The sequence below is a fragment of the Ceratotherium simum genome, chromosome 11 (assembly GCF_057802395.1).
Source record: "Ceratotherium simum simum isolate JZ-2026a chromosome 11, ASM5780239v1, whole genome shotgun sequence".
Lineage (NCBI taxonomy): Eukaryota > Metazoa > Chordata > Mammalia > Perissodactyla > Rhinocerotidae > Ceratotherium > Ceratotherium simum.
In genome coordinates, this window is record NC_141910.1 from 2927383 (window position 1) to 2950307 (window position 22925).

Here is a 22925-nt window from a genome sequence, read left to right on the forward strand (position 1 = left end):
GGAAGGCTGGACAGAAAAATATACCACAGGGCTCACTACATGCCTGCTGTCTCATTCTCAGTCATTCTGAACCAACGGAAAACACAAAAATGACACTCCCAGGTACACACTGCTGAGAGTGTTACCTTTCTCACAGGATGCAGCAGGTCTTAGCATGTCCACACTCCCCTTTCCCTTCTCTCACCCTCCTCTCGCCCCCACACCCCACCCACCTCAAAGCAAACAGTCAGATATGAGTGAATATTAATACTAGGTTTGATTACCTCTTTTTCCTCCTGAGAGTAGAATAATGAAAAAACAAGATACATTATTCTAACTCCTTGCTGAATAGGAAGGCAATTTTAATGGCAGAGAACATGACATGAGGTGTCAGAGCATTGACCTCTTGGCTCTTTTTCTGAAAGTTCCACTGTTGTTTGGCATGGATTCCTTGATATCTAGGCAGACCTTACCCTCTAACACTTGTAGGAGCAAAATTTAAGTTGAAAAGGAAGATGATTCCCTTCAGCCTCATGAGGCCAACCTAGTCCCCAATCTTTAGAGTATTCCAGGGCCTCCAGGGACATATCTAATTTCATGGTTTGGTTCACTCACAGATGCTTGACCATGGCAAATGATGAAACTGGAAGGGTATGAATTGCCAGGTCATGGGGAGCCTCGGTGCCATGCTGAAGAGCTTGGACTACCCTGGGGTAATGGTGCGGCATCAGAAGGTCTTAGAGGAGTAAAATGGTCCAGTTTGCTCTTTGGACCTACTGCTGTGGTCTGGTACTGCGACCTTGATGAACTATGCATTTAAAGAACAGTGTTTTAATTCATCTGCCTTGGATATTTGTTACTGTACTTTTATAACCTAATCATCTGTGAATCCATAAACCTTTGTGTAATATGATACATATATGCCAGCATGGAGGGAGAAGGGCAAAAGAGAAAGAACTGTCTGTATTATCATCCAAATCCCCATGTTATGGTGGACTAGCATGGAGATTATGGACTAGGCAGAAGGCCGGGAGGTGGAGGGGGGTGGCCAGTGACAGGAAAATGCCCAGTAATCCTAAGATTCTGTGAAGGATCCAGACGGAACAGGCTAAATTGGAACCAAATGCTGAAGTTGAGGTGAAACATCCATTTTATTTATTTAAAAATATTATAACTTACAGAGCTAGTGAGGTGATTATTGATGCTTAAAATTTATATACACAACATGAATATGTATTTAAAGTAGAAAGGCCACATACCTGGAAAACTAGATTGGCATTTTCATGCATTCCAAATATTTCTGGGTCATCTATCAAAGGCAGATTTTCAATGTAGTTCTTAAACTCTTGTAGGCTGTCAGCCAAGGGTGCAAAATAGATGCCTATTATTGAAAACACAGAAAGCACGTATGTCTCAGACTCGTTTTGTGCCGCCAAGTTTGGTACTTCTCTGCCTGGTTCAGATGGTGGCTACAATGAGTGCCTCCCCTAGAAAAGAGACTGTTCTTCCCAAGCCTCCTTGCTTTCATTGCTGTGTCTAGCTTCTTTACCTTGAGGCCTTGAGTATCTGATTAGTGTCCTAACTTTTCAGGGTGTCTCCTCCAGAACATCTCATGATTCTGAGAATCCAGGGATGTGCTGCTGAAAGGTGTGCCAAATTTACACAACTTTGAAAACACATTTAGACAGAATGCAACCAACTTTGAAACAGAAATAATTCAAAGTGGTTACTCTGCAATATATCTCTTTGTCCTCTTACTACCAAACCAGCTTTGCAGGTCAAGCATGGGGACAGGGTGGGCGTGGGGACTGGGTTGTGAGGAACGGACACAGGGAGCTCCTGGATGGGAAACCGAGAGATGCTGTCAACGACTTCTTCGAAAAGGTCTTTTCTGTAATATTGAAAAGTCATTCACCTGATTCAGAATATTTATAATCCTCTGCTAATGTTTCCGGAGAAAAAAATCTTTTCAAGACAGTACGAAGGCATCTTTGATCCCAAGTGTCTGTAACTCTACCACCATATGTAATTTCACCTGAAAAGGAGTGTGCATTTTAAAACATATTATTGTTTGTTTTTTTATTGATATGCATACCCAAATTCTAGTAGGTTTATTTATATACACATTTATTTGTTACTGAAAGTGGAAATAGCACATCAGAGTTTCCTTCCACTACCCCCCAAAATGAGAATACAAGTCAATATTTAAAAAGTAGAAAAAAAACTAGTATACCTACCCTAATTACTTTGCTTTTCTCAAACAACTGAAACTAAAGCCACTGAGCTTTATTTACATTTCTTTCTTCTGTCTGTGTTTTTGCTTCAAAATAATGATTTTGGGTCTTCTCCCATCATTGACCACAATATTCCAAAACATACCCACTTTCCATGAAACACAGCTTCTTTTTGAGGCCAGTGAGTAAAACGGAACCAAAACATTTACAACAAGACTTCCAAACTCTATACTACCCGATAAATTGTTGCTATCAAGCTAAGGAAAGAGATCCAAGGTGAAAGAGACAACTTGCCTCACAGAAATTATGTTATGGGGAATTAAAAAATATTGGTATCCCATCTCTCTTTCCACAGAGAAGCTACTTTCAGCATGCTCCATTGTCATCCCCAAATTACAAGTAGGAATGATATGTATTCTTCATTGGAATGATATCTATTGCTGATATAATTCCTTGGAAATATCCCAGATCCATTGCCACAATTCATTATTCACTACTGTAGTGTTCCTGGAAGGATTTTACCTATGATACTGACACTGTCAACTTCTGAATCCTTTAACTGTTCATCCATTTTCATCTCCATTTCTTCATTATGTCCAGAAAAAATTTTTTTCATTTTATTTCAAGCTGAGATGGTTGGTTGAGAGAAGGTTATTTCAGTCTTTGGAGTCTCAATAATTTATTTCTTCTAAGATAGCAATGTCCTTCCCTGCACCTCCTATAGGGACACCTGTCTTCCCTCTGGTCAGTCTTGTTGGATCAGCCACTCAGGGAGAGGGGAGAGGAAGTAGGTACCAGGCTGATGGTCAAGTAGCTGAATCTCTATATTAGCAATTCTAAGAGGGAAGGAAGAGATGCTGTTCTACTTCCTTGGGAATATTATTCAGTCACCCTCCAGGAGGTCTTCGAATGCAAAGCTGGGTTAAATCATTGTGGTAGGTCCATTGAGCCTAGATCTAACTTGAAGCTCCTCTTGGATCTTTGGGGCTGGATGGGAATGTAAAGCTCAAGTTTATCCAGTTGCATGATGGTGTCTGGGAATGAGGATGGCCAGGAAAACTCAGACTCCAATAGTTAGTCAGTGGTGAGAGGAAACCGTTGCCCCAAAGTATATTATTCTAAAAAAAGTTTCAAACCAAAATATCTGAATTTTGAGAAGGAGCACAAAAATATTTTCCTTACAAATCATCAGACTTTGTGCTTCTCCATCCAGATTTAGTTTTATCCTTTTTTTTGATCAGACTGCGTAAACAAGGAGCTCTACCATTTGACTCAGGGTAGAGGACTCACTTTTAGGAAGGAGTCTTCTGGGTTTGGTCCTCCCAGAAGAGGGACTTTGGGAGAAGGGTGTCCAGCATACATGCCCACCACCTGTCCTGGCCACCACATCACAGTTCCTGAGGGTTTCATTGCAGATCTAATTGCAGTGGCTTCCCCTTCTCTTTCTTTCCTATCCCCACGGGCTGGCTCAGGCATGGCCCAATATAAACTGGACAGGCTTTAGGTATGACTTTGTCCTTGCCCACTTTGAGCTCAGATCTGTCTCCTGGACTTATGCATTGCTGTAGCTTACATTATAAAATTATAAGACCCACCCTCCAACCCCAAATACCCTCCCATATTTAAAGGCTCCTCAATATTTCTCTGTTTATTCTCCCCTGTCTAGTCTCCCCTTGATGTTGCTATATCCTCTTGTTCAGTCCTTCATCTTGCTTTTATTATAGCTTTATAAATTACTGCATTTCTTCCCAGCCTAAAAGATTGTAATTGTCAACCACTGTTTACAAGGTAGGGCCAAAATTTATTAGCAACACACAGAGGATTTCAGGATGTGCTTCCAGCTTACCTTGTTAAGTTTTGTTGAAGATAAAACTGCCCTCCATATCCATCTTTGTTGAAAAATCAATTGATCATAATATAGGGCTTATTTCTGGATTTTCAGTTCTGTTCCATTGATTTGTATATCTATTTTTATGCAAGTACCACATTGTCTTAATTATGATAGCTTTGTACAAGTTTTGAAATTGGGAAATTTAACTCTTCTAACTTTGTTCTTTTTTCACCCAAGATTGTTTTTGCTATTTGGGGCCCTTTGTATTTCCATACAAATTTTATGGTGAGCTTGCTAATTTCCGCAACAATGCCAGCTGAAATTTTGATAGGGATTGTGTTAAATCTATAGATCAATCTGAGGAGTACTGCCATTTTAACAATATTGTGTCTCTCAATCCATGAGCATGTCATGTCTCTCCATTTATTTAAGTCATTTTTAATTTTTTTCAGCAATGCTTTGCAGTTTTCAGTGCACAAGTCTGCACTTCTTTTGTTAAATTTATTCCTAAGTACTTTATTCTTTTTGATGTTATCGTGAATGGAATTTAAAAAATATTTTCTAATTGTTCATTGCCAGTGTAGAGAAATGAAGTTAATTTTTGTATATTGATCTTGTATCCCAAAATAACTCATTTGTTCTTTCTAGTTATTATTATGTTTTTGTGTGAATTAGTCAGGATTTTCTATATATAAGATCATGTTACTTCTTGCATTCCAATCTGGACAACTTTTGCTTCTTTTCCCTGTCTAATGTCCCTGGCTAGAACCTGCAATACAGTGTTGAATAGAAGTAGTGAAAGCAGGTACATTTTTGTCACGTTCCTCTCTATCCTTTTAAAACACAATTACTTCTGCAGCAGTAGAGACTGAGGTAACCTGAAAGGTCCAGGGTTCTAGGAGTGAGAGAACGGGAAGAAAAACTAGAAAGCAGAAAACTCAGGGTAAGTAGAGGGTGCCAGAGAATAATTCTATCAACAGCGTGATTTTGTTAAGCAATCTTGGCCCCACTTGAGTGGCTGGAGGCAGGAGTATAAAATAGCCTTCCAGATTCCAAGCCCACCCCTCTGCGTCCACCCTGGGGATTGGTCCTTGTGCATTTTCCCTGTTGTTTCGCTGCCCTCTGCTCAAACGTGTCTCAAGGTTTCATTTACCTTTCAAGGTTCTAGATCACCTGATACCTCTCTGCTGTTCCCCATTTCCCTTACTCACCAATGAAAACCATCCATTCCCATTCTTCCCTTTTTCAGAGCTCTTTCCTTCCTCCATTTCCCAGTGCAAATCTCTTATTACTTGGGCCTACGGGGTCCAAATTGGATCTAATGTTGGCAGTAAGATCTCATGTGGTCACAGTTAATATTTGCTAAAAATTATAATTCCTGAAATATTTTTTCCTTTTTCACAAGTACACCTAACTCAACAGGTATCTATCTACTAGTCAATCAGTGTTCAGATTCTTCTGAATTGAAGAGCCCAGACTCTGGAGGCCAGGCTGCCTGGGTTTAAATCTTGGTTCCACCACTTGTAAACTGTGTGTGTCAGTTTCCTCATGTGTAAAATAGAAATATAATAGTCCTTACCTTATAGGGTTGTTGTGAGGATTAAATCTGCTAATTCATGAGAAGTGCTTAAAACAGAGCTTGGCATGTAGTAAGACCTGTATAAGTTTTTGCCACTATTGTTTGAGAAAACATCTGCCCCATTTTCTATGCATGAATATTCTCATGATATTCTTATCACGGTTTTATCTTTACAAATGGAATAGCAGAAGTCATCACCACCACCATCAAACACTGGAGGAGGACGCCATCTTCCTACAGGCCAGGTAGGCGTGAACCAACAACTGTGTCGTGCACAGCTGGATGCCCTGGCCACGTGGGCATACTGACCAGTAATGTAAATCAGCGCATCCCAGGGAATCTTTCCTTCTTGACAGTAAAGGTTGAGGTTCAGTAAGGCGCATTCCCTGTCACTGTCGTTAAATTCATAGCAGATATTCCAACCAAGAGGGCCAAATTTTTTTCTCTCCTAGAATGGAAAATGAAAAACGGTCTTAAATAAAATTTGATAAAATTAATTTTGTGTAAAATATTGAAAACTCAAAGGTTTCCATTGAAGTTGGGCATCTTTATTCTGCAGAATCAGTTAAAACCATGCAGTTCAGCTTCAGCTAGGCTTTCAGCAGCCAGGGCAGGCATCTCCTTCTCCAGTACTGGCCTTGCTCCCATATTTCCAAAAGAAAATTTGATAGTACTGGACATGTGATAGACCTGTCCAAAGAACATTCATTCTTCATGGTAAAATAAAATATTTCCCCATCAACGTAGGAAAAAAATTCCACCTAGAGTCTTTCTGGTATAAAAATGCTGACACTAATCATCCATCTGGTGGAGAGAGCTACCCCTACTGTTCTAAGGAGTATGTCAACCACCCAGGCTTTTCATTCATGCCTGCTGTGCTGATTACATACTCACTTCTCTATAGTGACATTTTTTTTTAAACTAGTACACAGCATCATAATCCTTGTTTCTTGACTTCCCACAGTGAAATTTTCCCCTCTCTTTGTTTTTTCACCATCCCACCTTAATTTCCTAATTTTAAACTAATGAATATACTAGAGGATTCATCCCATGTTCCCTCCTTTTGATCTCAAAATTTCTCTAAATCTTAAACCACCTCCTCATCTCAGCTGCTTTTGTTAGCAGAACAAGGGCCTCACACCTGAGCCCTGAATCCCAGCCTCTCGGATCTCCTCTAGGACCGTGTTTACTTATTTACCCCATATCTTGCATCTTTAATATTTTTTTTTTCTTTACTGATTCTTTCTCTGTAGGCCATACACATTTGAAAACCAGGCAGCCAGTCTGATCACGACACCATCTAGAGATATGTAGTTGAAGAGTCAGAATTCAAGTTCGAGGCTGCAGGTGGGACACCAGACCACAGCAGTGAGGTTTGAACAGAGAGAAGGAGAAAGTAGTGCCGAGTTGAAGGTCATCTTTCAGGGAACTTGGGGCTCCAGTCACAGGGAGGGAGCTGTTAAGGGTGGTAAGCCCACTCAAATAGGAACAGATGAGAGTGAAAGTATTGCAAGAAAAATGAGGACTTGATGACTGATATAATATATATGTATAAAGAAGGAAGAACAAAAATAATCCTGAAATTTTGATTGTAGGTGATTGAGAGAATGGGACTGCTGCTTTCAGAAGTAGAGTCTGGAGGGGAAGCAGATTTTGGGAATGAGGCAGAGCTGAGGAGATCAATTTTACACTTTGGAGTTTAACCAGCTGCATTCGTCCAGGTGATGGTGTTCTGTAGTCAGATCAGAGTAGAGCTGGGAGGTGAAGCTGTGAGATGCTGAGGCAGGGGAAGTACAGAGATCAGCGACTGAATTGAAACAACTTGGGTTCAGACACAGAACGGGGCCCTCAGGGTTTCACAATGCCACTTGTAAGCTTTCATTTAATTCTTTTTATTTATTTTTAACAAAATATACTTTCTTGTTTCTATCAAAAAGCAGAATTGAGTGTACCTGAATAATTGCATGGAAGAAACAAATGCCAAATATTATTTGTCTCCATTTTCTTCCAAGTATATTTTCTTCAAAAAACGAAGGTGTCATTTCAGTAAATGCTCGTCTGATATTTGCACGCAAGCCTTTTGGAGGCTCATTGGTTACCTGGATTTAGATGGAACATATGTGGCAGAGACATTGATTTTATAGATTTTCATTATTTCTGAATAACACATATAGACTGAAGCCGCTGAGAGGATGGAGATAACTGATGCCCAAGGGGCATTCTTGGCATGTTTGCACCTGCTGGGTATCTTGCTCAACCTCAGTCTCTGGAGAATAGGGCCTGGTGGGGTCCTCAGACCTACAATGGGTGAACCATCTGCACAAGGACCCCAGACACTTCCATTTGGTGTCCATTTTTCTAAATATGGACCAAAAGTATGCTCAGGCCCTCTGCATTGGATTTTCCAGTCATCCCAACATATGGTATCATCCCACACTTTGCCTGGATGACATGGGGCAGGGAGGGAAGAGGCATCCCTTATTCCTGAGTAATCGTATGCAGAGGCTTCCCTCATATTGGATACTTCCAGCACTGAAATCCAGCAGCCTGTAGGCCTTCCTGTCTCTCAAATACTGAACCATTCCTTTAACTCCGGGAGGGGTTCTCTTCTCATCACTCTGCATCCTTGACTTTTTTTTTGTAGAGAGTAAGAGGGAAAGAGTTGAATGACCAACAGGAGTAGGGCATGCGAGGATGGGCACTGGCTTGCAAAATCGTTTCCCTGCTTGCTATCAGTGAAGGGATACTGACTTCCACCTCCCCACCTTGGCTGCACAGACTGACACGGTCCTGCACAGGCTCCCTGGACCAACTTGGTGGACACTCTAGGCCAGTCATTTCATGTCGTTCCGACCATGTGCACACATTACCTTGACCGAATTTTGAAGAACTGTAACAGGAAATGTATTACTAGGCATGGAACTTAAAAAAAGTCGGAAAGTGTCCTTGATAACGACATCTGTTTAAAACAAAGACAAAACAACAAAAAAGGAAAAGTGTTACTCTCACTTTTTTGTAGGAAATAATTATTATAGGGTAGCAAAAAAGTGCTGTAAACTCCATTTAAAGACTAGTATATCTATTTTAAGTAGGTTGTAAATGTTCTAAAATGGAAGTGGGGGAATCTTTACAGAAACTCTTCACACAGGAGAGTTTGGCAGTCTAGAAGCTGGCACATTTGAGTAAAGAAATTAGGGACATGTTAATTTTCAATACTTGACGGAGATGTCAAGGGCCTTCCCTCTGAAAGGGAGAAAATTTTCAACTGAAAAAGAGGACAGTTACTGCCAGTGCATTTATGCGCATGAAATGTTTTTTTTTTTTTTTAAACCATTCCATTTAAAGCAAATTGCATGAAAATGGTCCAAAAGCCCTATGGAGAAGAAAGGGGTTTCTCCCCTCTGCAGAGAAGTTGTAAAGGGGACCAAGGGAGCAGAGATATGGAGAGATCTCATGTGTAGCATCAAGAAGTTAAGTCAATACACTTACTTTCTGAGCTGTGGACAGAGAACCTAAGAAAGAAAGAGCTCATTCTAGGTTCAAAAGGTCAAAGCAAAGTTGGGAAAATCATTGTTGCCAACACAGGAAGACACAGACATCATCCAAGGATGACTTTTTTGGCATTGGTTTTTTTGTGTGTGTGTGAGGAAGATTAGCCCTGAGCTAACATCCGATGCCAATCCTCCTCTTCATCCGTGCCCATCTTCCTCTACTTTATATGAAATGCTGCCACAGCATGACTTGACAAGCGGTGCATCAGTGCGTGCCTGGGATCCGACCCTGTGAACCCTGGGTCGCCGAAGTGGAGCGCACACTTAACCAGTGTACCACCGGGCCGGCCCTTTGGCATTGGTTTTTTTTTTTTTTTTTGGTGAGGAAGATCGGCCCTGAGCTAACATCTGCCAATCCTCCTCTTTTTGCTGAGGAAGACTGGCCGTGGGCTAACATCCATGCCCATCTTCCTCCACTTTATATGGGATGCTGCCACAGCATGGCTTGCCAAGCAGTGCGTCGGTGCGCACCCAGGATCCAAACCCGCAAACCCTGGGCCGCCGCAGCGGAGGGCGCGCACTTAACTGCTTGCGGCACTGGGCCGGCCCCTGGCATTGGTTTATAAGTACATATTATGGTGCTTCTCCAGCATGCCAGGCTTGCTCCCTCCCTAGGGCCTTTGTACTAGCTGTTCCTTCTGCTTGGAATGCTCTTCCTTTAAATTCCCTCACTTTCTTCAAGTCTTGGTCACATGTCACCTTCTTACAGACCACGCCATTTAAAATTGCTATCCACCCTTCCTCCTTACCGCCATTCCATCCTGACCTTTTTGATCCTCCTTACTCTCCTTTTAATTTTTTCTAAAACACTGACCACATTCTATCATACCATATAAATTACTTATTATGTGGTTTATTATTGTCTGTCTCCTTCACTAGAATGTAAGCTCTATGCAGGTAGATATCTATGGTTGTTTTGTTCACCAACATACCCTAAGCATCTAAAACAGTGCGTAGTACACAGTAGTTTCTCAAATATTTATTGAATGAATGAATGCAGATGAAAGCTGAATTTATGCCTCTTGGTTTGGTAATCTAAAGTCACAAGCTACGTTAAAAAGCCAAAATTAAAAGTTAGTTCTAGTACAATTCTAGAACAATGCTAAAATTGCTGCATGATAAAAACTATTAGGTATAGAAGTCAAACGTCAACCAAAGTCTTAGGGCTAATGATTTCACTAACCAAAAAACCAAAGAATGAAAAAGGCCAGGTTTAGAGAAGCATTTTTTTCATACTTTTTATCCTATAATTGCAAAAGCATCAAGAATCTTAACTTTCATAAATATCATAGAAGTTTAGAGCTGGAATGGTGTCTTAGAAATTATCTTAGTATGGGACTTCTAGCAATGATGCCATGAAGTCATTTTTATAGCTGGGGAAACTGAGGCCCAGAGAGGAGATGAAATATGCACAGTCAGGAAGTGGTGGGGGCAGAATTCTACTTGGGTCTTAGAATTTCAAGTCCAGAGTTTTTGTTTCTTCTTTCTTTTCTTTTTTTCTTTCACTTTCTCTTTTCAGCTTATTACCTGAATGTACTTTATACTGGTTCAAGTTAAACATCAGAACTCCAATGGTTGAGTTAATAAATGATTGAAGGAAGGGCCAGAAGAGGATTTTTCTATCCACTTAAGCTTTAGTGAGCCACAGCACTTAATATCCACCAATGACTTCAGCTGGCTTCCACAGCCCGTCCAGTCTCCTTGAAGAACTGGCAAATGCCCTTTTCCTGGTCATCGTCAAGTTGAATGACATCTCCACATTCTGAAGGCTCATGTAGTACCACTGCAGCAAATTGCTTTTCAGATGCCTTTCTTAGCACTTTTTTTTTTTTCTGAGGAAGATTCGCCCTGAGCTAACATCTGTGCCAGTCTTCATCTATTTTTCAGTATGTGGGCCACCAGCACAGCATGGCTGCTAACAGAGCAGTGTAGGTCCGTGCCTGGGAACTGAACCTGGGCCACTGAAGTGGAGTGCCCTGAACTTAACAACTGGGCCTCCAGAGCCAGCCCCCCTTAGCATTTTTTTAAAAATTATAATCCTAATCATCAGGGACCCCTAAACACTAGTGAAGACCTTTGTGCCATTTTTCTTTAATTATTTAAGTGGAAATAAGTCACAAGCCCAGCCAGAAGCAGGCTGTCTCCTATTTGCACTGCAAAAGAGTGGAGATTCTGGATGGTAGATGTAACGACTCTTTATCCTTGTTGGAAGCAGCCTGCAGAAGGCAGGGGTGTGTGTGGGGGTGGGAGTGTGTGTGTGGGGTGGGGGCAGCCAGGAAGTGAGGGGCCTTTAGGGGAAGGCTGCAAGTCCTGGCTGTGGCTCAGTAACCAGTGCAGGTTGGCCACCCTGTGAAGGAGCGGCTCTTCACCTTAATAGGTAGCAGTAAATAAAGTCACTTGCAAGACCAGCTGCATAGGTCTCACCTGCCCAGAAAGCTTTCTGCGGTCAGAGCACAAAGGAAGACCCCAGAGAAAGGGCTCTGGATATCCTAGGTTGGTTGTTCTCCCCAATGGCCTCCTGGCAGAGTGATGAAGTGGGGCCCACGCTGTTTATTACCAGTAATACCGTTCCTAAGGTTTCAATTATTTTTATGTTAACATTTAAAAATGAGTAGATTCAGGGCCGGCCCCGTGGCTTAGCGGTTAAGTGCGCGCGCTCCGCTGTTGGCGGCCCGGGTTCGGATCCCGGGCGAGCACCGACACACCACTTCTCCGGCCATGCTGAGGCTGCGTCCCACATACAGCAACTAGAATGGATGTGCAACTACGACATACAACTATCTACTGGGGCTTTGGGGGAAAAATAAATAAATAAAATCTTTAAAAAAAATAAAAAAATAAAAAAAAAAATAAAAATGAGTAGATTCTAACTCCACTTCTTTCTTTGCAGCCCATTATACTTTCTTGAGTGGGAAAGAAAGTGATATTATAGTTAGTGGTAGCAACTATGAATAATGCTGGGCACACCTATGGGGTGTGTGTGGCTGTGCGGCACATGTGGGTAGTTGTCATGTGGGTTATGAGGATAAAAAGTGTAAACTACTACTCTAAGGGGATCGGTGGTAAATTGAACTCTAATCCTTAACTTCTCTCATTAAAATTTAATTTCCTTTTTTTGTCCTAAGTCCATTTTTCTATTTCTTTTTATCATGCCTATATGTAACCTATTTTGAATTCAAATGGCCTCCCATAGAAGGCAACATGAAACAGAAATGATCCAGTGGATCATACCCTCAGCTTGGAGTCTGAAGACCTTTTCTGGAATCTGGGTTGTATAACTTAACTAAACCTCTAGGTCTCAAATTTCTCCTCTTTAATATGGGGAAACACAATGCTACAATAAAGAATTACTGTAAGGATTGGATTCAACAAGAAAAGCTACGTAAAAATGTTATTATTATGCAAATGCTTTGTGTTCAACATACTTGGATCTGTGAAGGTTTTAATTAGCTCTTCCATTGCCAACATCCAAGAAACAGCAAGATGGCAGTTTTGCAAAAATACCCAGTTTCCTGATTTCATTGCATCTTTGATCATTCTTTCAGCAATGGGTCCTTGTCCTTGCCCCAGTGAAATTGATTGCACCCTGCATTGAACGACAATAATATCAATGCTGGTTTATGTCATTTTTAAGCAATGCAGTTATTAAGAAATTTAAAGATAGTAGACTCTTGCCTAGATTCGGCACACATTTCAAATCCTCATTCTGATAGAGGTGCATATCTTTTTTTCTTATTTTTAAAACCACTTTTACTATAACACACAGACTAATATGTATATGTATGTATATATATCTCCTATCGCTTCTGTTTCTCTGGAGAAGCCTGACTAATACAGACTACAAACTCCAAATGAACAGATGGGATCCATCATCTTGTAATCCCCAGTCCAGGAATGAGGCCAGACCAGCCACCCATGCAGGGTCCTGTCAGAGCTGGAGATTACCTTGTAGATGTGAGACCCCCTACTCTCCCCTGCCACCCTGTGGTCTTGTGCACTGTTCTATCCCTCTGGACACCAGGTTGGGGAGGATTGGGGGAAGAAGGAGAAATCAGGAAGACTGAGCTTTTCTGAGAAAGAAAACAAATCAGCTTACCCTGGAGACATTTAAATCAGAAGAAAAAATAATAATGTAAACGTGCAAGTTTAAATTTCCCCCTTGCCCTTGATACCCAGCAGAGTAGAGGCTCATGAGAAAGATGAGATTAATAATACAACATAGAGAGCTAGGGAATTTTTTGCACATTTGAGCAAAGGGAGTAAACTACAGTTACTTTACAGTTTTTTAAAAACTTTTACAGTTAAATTAAAATGTCTTAAATAACAAGTTTTAGTCACTATTCCACTAGTGCTCAACTGAAGTTTACATCTGCTTTTATGATTTTTGATCCCATTTTAACAACATACATGGCTAAATATTAATGTATCTTAATTTATTTAGTAAGGGGTACCTGAATGTAGGAATTCATGCTTCACAGAGGGAAGAAAAAAGGCAAATTTTAACAAGGAGATGTTCATATGAATTATTAAAACTGCACCACGTGACCTTACCGTTCTGAATACCCGCTGTCCCGGGCAAACCTCTGAAATGCGCCCATGGGATCTGAGCCTGTGCTTAAGATAAATACCAGGGGAGTGTTGTATGACATGTCTTGATATAAAGTAGGCAGGTCCACAGAGGGTGTCTCTATAAAGCGTTTTCCAAGATTTTCTATTACAAAGTCTGTAAGAGCAAAAACTACCTGAAAGTTGAAAAGAAAAACATTAAAATAAATAATATATTGGATGAGGACCCTTCATAATTTTATCCTATTTTTCCCCTTCAATGTCTCAGAGGGTGGTGCCCTGTCCTTCTGCACCCACTCTCTCTTGATTAGATATATTTCTTCCTATAGAACAATTTGGTGGATTTATACATCACATGACCGCTGACAGCCGTGGTTCTCATGACTTTACTGGGCAAGATGAACTATGGGACGAGAGGAAAGTCCCTCATACTGTTTCCCCGTCCTTGCCTCCTTCTGTCCCATCCCTCTGGCATTCTCGTGGACTTTACTTTCAGTCCTTCCATTGTCTTTCTGCATTATTGATCTCTCCCTCTCTCCTTGATCTTCTTATCGTCATACAACTCATACAACTAGGCTCTACTGTCTCCTATTCTTAAAACCAAAATGAAAGCCTTCCCTTAACTGCAGCTCCCCTCCCAGCTACTATTTCATTTGTTTGCTCTCCTTCACAAGCCAACCTCTCAGAAGAATTGACTCCATATACTGTCTCCGATCTTCACCCTTCATTTACCCATCAACGTCTTCTGACCTTTCTTGGGAACCAGCCTCAGCCCTGGTGATCATACCCCTGCTTGGCCATTTCCTACACCACTGTATTTCGTTCGCTGATCCCACCCTAGCCTACTTACCCTAATTGTGCTTTTACAGAACTCTTCCTCTCTAGCCCATATGGAGCCTTTGCATGAGATAGAAAAAGGTTTCCCTTCTTCAAGATACTTGTGCCAAAAAGCTGTCATGATAAATATACAAACCTAATCTATAATATCTACAATGTGAATGGTTCTCTTAAGGGTTGTGTGCACATCCTGCACAATTGTAAGCAGTGTCCCTGCTTTAATGTTAGCCCTCGATTGGATGTTGACATCACCCTGTTCAAACATGTCTTACCATGTTTTGTTGTTATTGTTTGGGGAGGGGGCATCCTAACCTGGTTCAGGGCCATGGCCTTGATTACACCCTTCTGTGACCAACCTAGGAACAGATGTTCACATGCTTGCCCACTTAAAGTGAGGATATATTGTGGTACCAACTGTAAGGTGGCATGGTCTGGAAGAGACAGCCCTGCAACAGGGCCAAGGGGATTGGAGCTTAGTTCTATCTGCGTCACTGTGTGACTAAGTATAATTCCAGCATCAACTTCTTTATTATTTTTATTTAAAATATATTTGATGACATGAGCTAATTATTTGCTTTTTACTTTGACAAAAAGTGCTCATAGAATTTACAATGAATGACGACATACAAAGCACCAATAATTTATTTCTTGGGGCTGTTATATAAATACAAAAGTGGTAACACACTCATGAAATGTTTTTGAATTAAAAAGTTGGAGAAATATTTCTCTTGTAAACAGGACAAACTGCCATTAATATTATATAGACATCCATGTTTCCAATGGCTTTATTAATGAAAGATCACAAGCTATTGGTTACATGTGCAATTTCTCATGTATATGAGCTGCTTTTCTTATGAAACATTTCAAAGATGCAGAAAATGAATTTGCATAAAACATACTCTGGGTTGGGCTCTAGTCTATCTAATATACACCCAGAAATACATATGTCCAAGAACATGGTTAGGTACATAGAATACAGAAAGGAGATGTATCAGTTAAAGCTATAGAGCCAAGGTTTCCTGTAGAATTAGCATGCAGTTTCCTGTCTTTTGATTTGGTCTAGTGCCATGTGTCTCTGTAGTAATGTGTAAGGTTCACAATTCTCAGGCGGAAGAAAAGGCTGTACAATAGGAGTGTGTACGTGTGCCAGCCCAGGCATGTGTGCCTCACCACCATTGCTAAATGGTCCTCCTCACTTTCATACTAAGTGGCTAGGAGTTCCCTGCTGTTTCCAATAGTGCTTTTTTTTTTGAGGAAGATTGGTCCTGAGCTAACATCTGTTGCCAATCTTCCTCCTTTTTTCTCCCCAAAGCCCCAGTAGATAGTAGTATGTCATAGTTGTACATCCTTCTAGTTCTAGTTGCTCTATGTGGGACACTGCCTCAGCATGGCTTGATGAGCAGTGCATAGGTCCGAGCCTAGGATCTGAACTGGCGAACTCTGGGCTGCTGAAGCGGAACGTGGGAACATAACTGCTATGCCACTGGGGCAGCCCCCAGTAGTGCTTTAAAGATCTTGTCCATATAAAAGATAATGTAACAACTCCTATCTCATTCACTCAGTACAGAGGCTTCTTGGATTCGAGTCATTCTAGTCAGTATAAGTGCACCAGTCTTGCTTCTTGATGTTGAACCCATCACTGATGTAACAGCCTGAATAGAGAGTGGTCCTTTATGGATCAAAACAGTGCTGAGCTGGTAGGAGTACGACGAGGAAGGGGTGGTTTTGTGCCTTCATTATGATGAGAAGATAAGCTTAAATATTTAGGAATAATGAGCCCTGCTCATCCTTCATTAGTGACCAAACCTCATTTAAGCTATAGTGTATTAGATGAAGAATAAAGACCCTGAGTGGGTGACAAATTTTGTGTTATAATAAAACATTTGTGCTTATACTTCTCTCCATCACATTCAAGTTCTTTTTTTCTCTCTATTGTGGTAAAATACACATAATATAAAATTTATCATCTTAACCATTTTTAAGTGTATAGTTCAGTGGTATTAAATGCATTCACAATGTTGTGCAACTATCACCACTATCCATCTCCATGCATATTCAAGTTCTTGAGCCCTAAAGAAGAAATCAAGACAATGTTGAATGGACTAAGGAAGTGTTTTTTTTTTTCCTTGCAGAAGGTTAATGGATAGGGATAGGTTATTAAACTGGTTTTGGGAACTACAGTATCTCAAACTTAAAGTTAGTAATAACAGTTGTACATTTTGGTAGCAGTGTTATCAGCAAAAATCCATCAAGGTAAATTTTCTTCCTCAAGTTCAGTGTTAGTTTCCCTTGATTTATTTAATTTTCCTATGTCTTCTTTCTGCTAATCCAAATAGAGACTTAAAAACTCTTGAGATCAAAATGGTGGTAGGGGAGTTTTCTACAATCTTCCCACCAAATAACACTGATTTTGACAATTACTCATGGATGAGAGTGCCTTTGTGAAAGTCTGGGAGTCCAGCAGAGAAGGTTCAGCACACCCTTGGGGGAAAAAAAAAATATCCAAGATTGAACACATGGAAGAGGTTAAGAGGAATAGTCTCACTTTACTTGTGTCACCCCTCTCCCAAGGCAGCACAGCTCAATGCCAATACTGACCTTCTCAGCCCATGATTTCTCCCATGGGCGGAAGGTGAGAGCGTGTGAGTGAGCACCTGGTGGGATATTGCTCAAGAGGCCCATTTTATCCTCACTCCATCCAGAATATTGATTGGTGAACTGCACGACTGGGGGATGGTGAGTGGAACAGGGCTCAGAATGGAACATATCAAAGGAATGTGTTCCTACTAACTGCTTCTCACACTCCATCAGGAAGCCTGCCCACAAGCTGCTGGGGATGACTCACCTGCGGATCCTCCTAACTGACCCATGGGCACTCCCATTTCTCTGCATGCTTGAGCCACACTCCTCCCCCCACCCCATGGCTGGCTCCCTATGTGTGTCCCTGATGGTGAGGGCAGTGAGGTGAACCTTTGCAGATAGCTAGTGAGCACGTGCAAAAAATTGGCCCAACTCTGTGGGATTGGCAGAAAGCCCAGAAACGTGAGCATTTAGCATTGCCCTAAGGAAAGCAAATAAGAGGCTATCAGCACCTGGCCTGGCTTTGCAGGATCAAGAGAAGGCATACAATCTTAAGAATTCTCCCCCAAGAGAGAATAAGAAGTGTGGAGCAAATATCCTTAGAGAAGGTCTGAAGAAAGCCTCAGAATTTCTAATAGGGTTAACAGAAGGTATTTCTCTCTCAAAGCCAGTCCGTGAAGACCGGCGAAGGTGACTGATTCTTTAAATGTAAAGACAGCAAGGCAAAGCCCCAAGGAACATGAAAGATCAAGGAAAAATGACAAAAGAACACAATAATTTTCCAGTAACTGACCCCAAAGAAATTGAGATCTGCAATTTTCTAGATAAAGAATTCAAAATAGTTGTTTTAAGGAAGCTCAGTGAGCTATAAGAAAACACAGACAGGCAATTCAATGAAATCAGTAAAAAATACACAAACGAAATGAGAAGTTTAATAGAGAGAGAAAAATCATAAAAAAGAACCAAACAGAAATTCTGGAACTGAAGAATACAATGAATGAAATGAAAAATGCAATAGGGAGTATAAACAGCAGACTGAATAAAGGAGAAGAAAGTATCTGTGAAGTAGAAGACAGGTCCTTTAAAATTATCTAGTCAGAAGAGAACAAAGAAAACAGAATGAAAAAGAGTGAATGAAGCCTACGTGAACTACGGGATACAATTAACAGAAACAATTTATACATTAGTGGAGTCCCAGAAGGGGAAGAAAGGGAGAGGGGACAGAAAGCTTGCTTAAAGAAATAATGGCTGAGCACTTCCCAAATCTAGGGTGAGGTTTGGACATCTAAGTTCATGAAGCTTATAGGTTCCCTCAAAATTTCAATCCAAAATGATCTTTTCTAAGACACGTTATAATAAAACTATTCAAAATCAAAGACAAAGAGAAGATTTTAAAAGTAGCAAGAGGAGAAAAAACCCTCATATACAAGAGAACCCCCATAAGGCTATCGGTGGATTTCTCAGCAAAAATCTTGCAGGCCGAGAGAGTGGGATGATATATTCAAACTGCCAAAAGAAAAAAAATGCTAACCAAGAATAATTCTCCAGCAAAGTTATCCTTCAGAAAAGTAGGAGAGATACTTTCCCAAACAAACAAAAGCTGAGGGAGTACAGCACCACTAGATCTGCGTTACATGAAATGCTGCAAGGAGTTCTTCAAGCTGAAAGGAAAGGATGCTAATTAGTAACATGAAAACATATAAAATATAAAATACATTGGTAAAGGTAAGTATGTAGTCAAATTCAAAGTACTCTAATACTTAATTATGTTGTGTTAATCACTTAACTCTAGTAAAAGGTTTAAGGATAAAAGTATTAGAAATAACTATAGCTAAAATAATTTGTTAATGGATACACAATATAAAAATAAATAAACTGTGACATCAAAAAAATAAAATGTGTTCGGGAGAGAAAGGATAAAGTTTTTGAATGCAGTCAAAGTTAAGTTGATATCAGTTTCAATAGGATGTTGTATCTACAAGATGTTTTATGTAAGCCTCATGTTAACCACAAAGCAAAAACCTACAGTAGATAAACAAAAGATACAGGTAAGAAAATCAAAGCATACCACTATGGAAAATCTTCAGTTCACAAAGGAAGACAGCAAAGGAAGAAAGGAGCAAGAGAACTACAAAACAACCAGAAAACAATTTTTTTTTGTGAGGAAGATTAGCCCTGAACTAACATCTGTCACCAATCCTCCTCTTTTTTTTTTGCTGAGGAAGACTGGCCCTGGGCTAACATCCATGCCCATCTTCTTCTAGTTTACATGGGACGCCTCCACAGCACGGCTTGACAAGTGGTGCGTCGGTGCACGCCCGGGATCTGGACCATAGGCTGCCGCAGCAGAGCACGCGCACTTAACTGCTATGCCACCAGGCTGGCCCCAGAAAACAATTTTTAAGATGACATTGGTAAGTCTTTACCTAACAATAATTACTTTAAATGTAAATGGATTAAATTTTCCAATCAAAAGGCATAGGACTGGCTGACAAGACCCAACTATATGCTGCCTACAAGAAACTCAGTTCAGTTTTTAAGGACACACATAGGCTCAAAGTGATGGGGTGGAAAAAGATATTCCATGCAAGTGGGAAACCAAGAGAGAGCAGAGGTAGCTATACTTATATCAGACAAAATAGACTTTAAGTAAAACTCTGTAACAAGAGACAAAGAAGGTCATTATATAATGATAAAGGAGTCAATCATCAAGAGGATATAACAATTATAAATGACCCAACATTGGAACACCTAAATATATTAAGCAAATACTAACAGATCTGAAGAGAGAAATAGACAGCAATACAATAATAGGAGACTTCAATACCACATTTTCAACAATGCATAGATCATCTAGACAGAAAATCAATAAGAAAACATTGGACTTGAACTATACTTTAGACCAAATGGCCCTAATAAACATATACAGAACATTCCATCCAACAGCAGCAAATACACATTCTTCTCCAGTGCACATGGAACATTCTCCAGGACAGATCATACGTTAGGTCACAAAACAAGTCTTAGCAAGTTTAAGAAGACTGAAATCGTACCAAGTATCTTTTCCAACCACAGTGGTATGAAACTAGAAATCAATAACAGGAGGAAAACTGGAAAATTTACAAATATGTGGAGATATATTTGCTCTTGAACAACCAATTGGTCAAAAAAGAAATCAAAAGGAAAATCAAAAAATATCTTGAGGGTCTGGCCTAGCAGTTAGGTGCATGCACTTTGCTTTGGCGGCCGGAGGGTTCGCAGGTTCGGATCCCGGGTGCGCACCAATGCACCACTTGTCAAGCCATGCTGTGGCGGTGTCCCATATAAAGTAGAGGGAGATGGGCATGGATGTTAGCCAAGGGCCAATCTTCCTCAGCAGAAAAGATGAGGATTGGCATCGGATGTTAGCTCAGGGCTGATCTTCCTCACACACACACACAAAAAAAATCTTGAAACAAATGAAAATGGAAGCATAACATATCACAACCTAATGGATGCAGCAAAACAGTTCTAAGAGGAAAGTTTATAGCAATAAACATCTACATTAAGAAAAAAGAAAGATCTCAATAAAACCCCCATAACTTTATATCTCAAGGAACTAGAAAAAGAAGAACAAACTGAGCCCCAAATTAGCAGAAGGCAGGAAAAATGAAGATTAGAGGAGAAATAAATGAAATAGAGACTGAAAAACAATAGAAAAGATCACTGAAACCAAGAGCTATTTTTTTTAAAAAGATAAATGAAATTGACAAACCTTTAGCTAGACTAATTAGGCAAAAAAGAGGACTCAAATAAATAAAATCAGAAATGAAAGAGGAAACATTACAACTGATACCACAGAAATACAAAGGATCATAAGAGACTACTATGAATGATTATATGCCAACAAATTGGATAACCTAGAAGAAATGGATTAATTCCTAGAAACATAGAACCTACCTAGACTGAATCATGAAGAAGTAGAAAATCTGAACAGATCAATAGCAAGAAAGGGATTGAATCAGTAATCAAATGGCTCACAACAAAGAAAGTCCCAGGACCTGATGATTTCAGTGGTGAATTCTACTAAAACATTTAAAGAAGAATTAATGCCAGTGCTTTTCAATCTCTTCCAAAAAATCAAAGTGGAGGGAACATTCTTAAACTCATTGTACAAGGCCATCATTACCCTAATACCAAAGCCAGATAAGAACACTACAAAAAAGAAAACTATAGGCCAACATCTCTGATGAATATACATGCAAAAATTCTCAACAAAATACTAGCAAACAGAATTCAACAGCACATTAAAAGGATCATACACCTTGATCAAGTGGGATTTATTACAGGGATGCAAGGGTGGTTCAACATATGCAAGTCAATAATGGGAGACACTACATAATAGAATGAAAGAGAAAAATCATATGATTATCTCAATAAATGTAGGAAAAGCATTGACAAAATACAACATCCTTTCATGATAAAAACTCTCAAAAAATTGGGTATAGAGGAATGTACCTCAACATGATAAAGGACTTCTATGAAAAGCCCACAGCTAACATCATACTCAATGGTGGAATACTGAAAGCTCTTCCTCTAAGATCAGGAACAAGACAAGGATGCCTTCTCTCACCATGCCGATTCTTAGACAAGAAAAAGAAATAAATCATCTAAATCAGAAAGGAAGAAATAAAACTGTCACTATTTGCAGATGACAAGGTCTTATATATAGAAAATCATAAAAACTTCACCAAAAAACTGCTAGATCTAATAAACGAATTCAGTAATGTTGCAGGAGACAAAATCAATGTACGAAAATCAGTTGTGTTTTTATATGCTAACAATGAAATATCTGAAAGAGAAATAAAGAAAACTATCCCATTTACAATAGAATGAAAAACAATAAAATAGTTAGGAATAAATTTGGCCATAGAAGTGAAAGATCTGTACATTGACAATTACAAGACATTGATAAAAGAAAGTAAAGAAGACACAAACAAATGGAACGATATCTCATGTTCATGGATTGTAAGAATTAATATTGTTAAAATGTCCATACTACCCAATGCAATCCCTATCAAAATTCCATTGACATTTTTCACAGAAATAGAAAAAACAATCCTACAATTTGTATGGAACCAGAAATGACCCGAAATAGCCAAAGCAATCCTGAGAAAGAAGATCAAAGCTAAAGGCATCATGCTTCCTGAATTCAAGCTATATTAGAAAGGTAATCAAAAGTAATCAAAAACAGTATGGTACTGACATAAAAACAGACATATAGATGAATGGAACATAATTGAGAGTCTAGAAATAAACCTACGCATATATGGTCTACTAGTATTTGACAAGTGAGCCAAGAATGAATTGGACCCCTATCTTACACCACTCACAAAATTTAACTCAAAATGGATTAAAGACTTAAATATAAGACCCCAAACTGTAAAACTCTTAGAAGAAAACACAGAGAAAATGCTCCTTGACATTGGTTTTGGCAATGAGATTTTGGATATGACACGAAAAGCACAAGCAACAAAAGCAAAAACAAACAAGTGGGACTACATCAAACTAAAAAACTTCTGCACAGCAAAGGAAACCATCAACAAAATGAAAGGCAACCTATGGAATGAGAGAAAATATCTGCAAACTACATATCTGATAAGGGGTTAAAATCCAAAATATGTAAGGAACTCATACAACTCAGTAGCAAAAAACAATCTGATTGAAAAATGGGCAGGGGCCGGCCCTGTGGCTGAGCAGTTAAGTGCACGCGCTCCGCTGCTGGTAGC

At 39.8% G+C, this 22925-nt stretch overlaps 1 protein-coding gene across 1 annotated transcript in view; it reads right to left on the reverse strand.

The window, feature by feature from the left end:
* Positions 1–22925, reverse strand: part of DNAH6 (dynein axonemal heavy chain 6) — a 271015-nt gene that overhangs the window by 21639 nt on the left and 226451 nt on the right. The window contains exons 64-70 of the mRNA XM_004437202.3: positions 13726–13916; positions 12600–12760; positions 8494–8582; positions 7576–7722; positions 5933–6071; positions 1895–2014; positions 1239–1360 (exon numbers count right to left, since the gene is read on the reverse strand). Of these exons, the coding sequence (XP_004437259.2) occupies positions 1239–1360; positions 1895–2014; positions 5933–6071; positions 7576–7722; positions 8494–8582; positions 12600–12760; positions 13726–13916 (969 nt within the window). The remainder of the gene's footprint in view (positions 1–1238; positions 1361–1894; positions 2015–5932; positions 6072–7575; positions 7723–8493; positions 8583–12599; positions 12761–13725; positions 13917–22925) is intronic.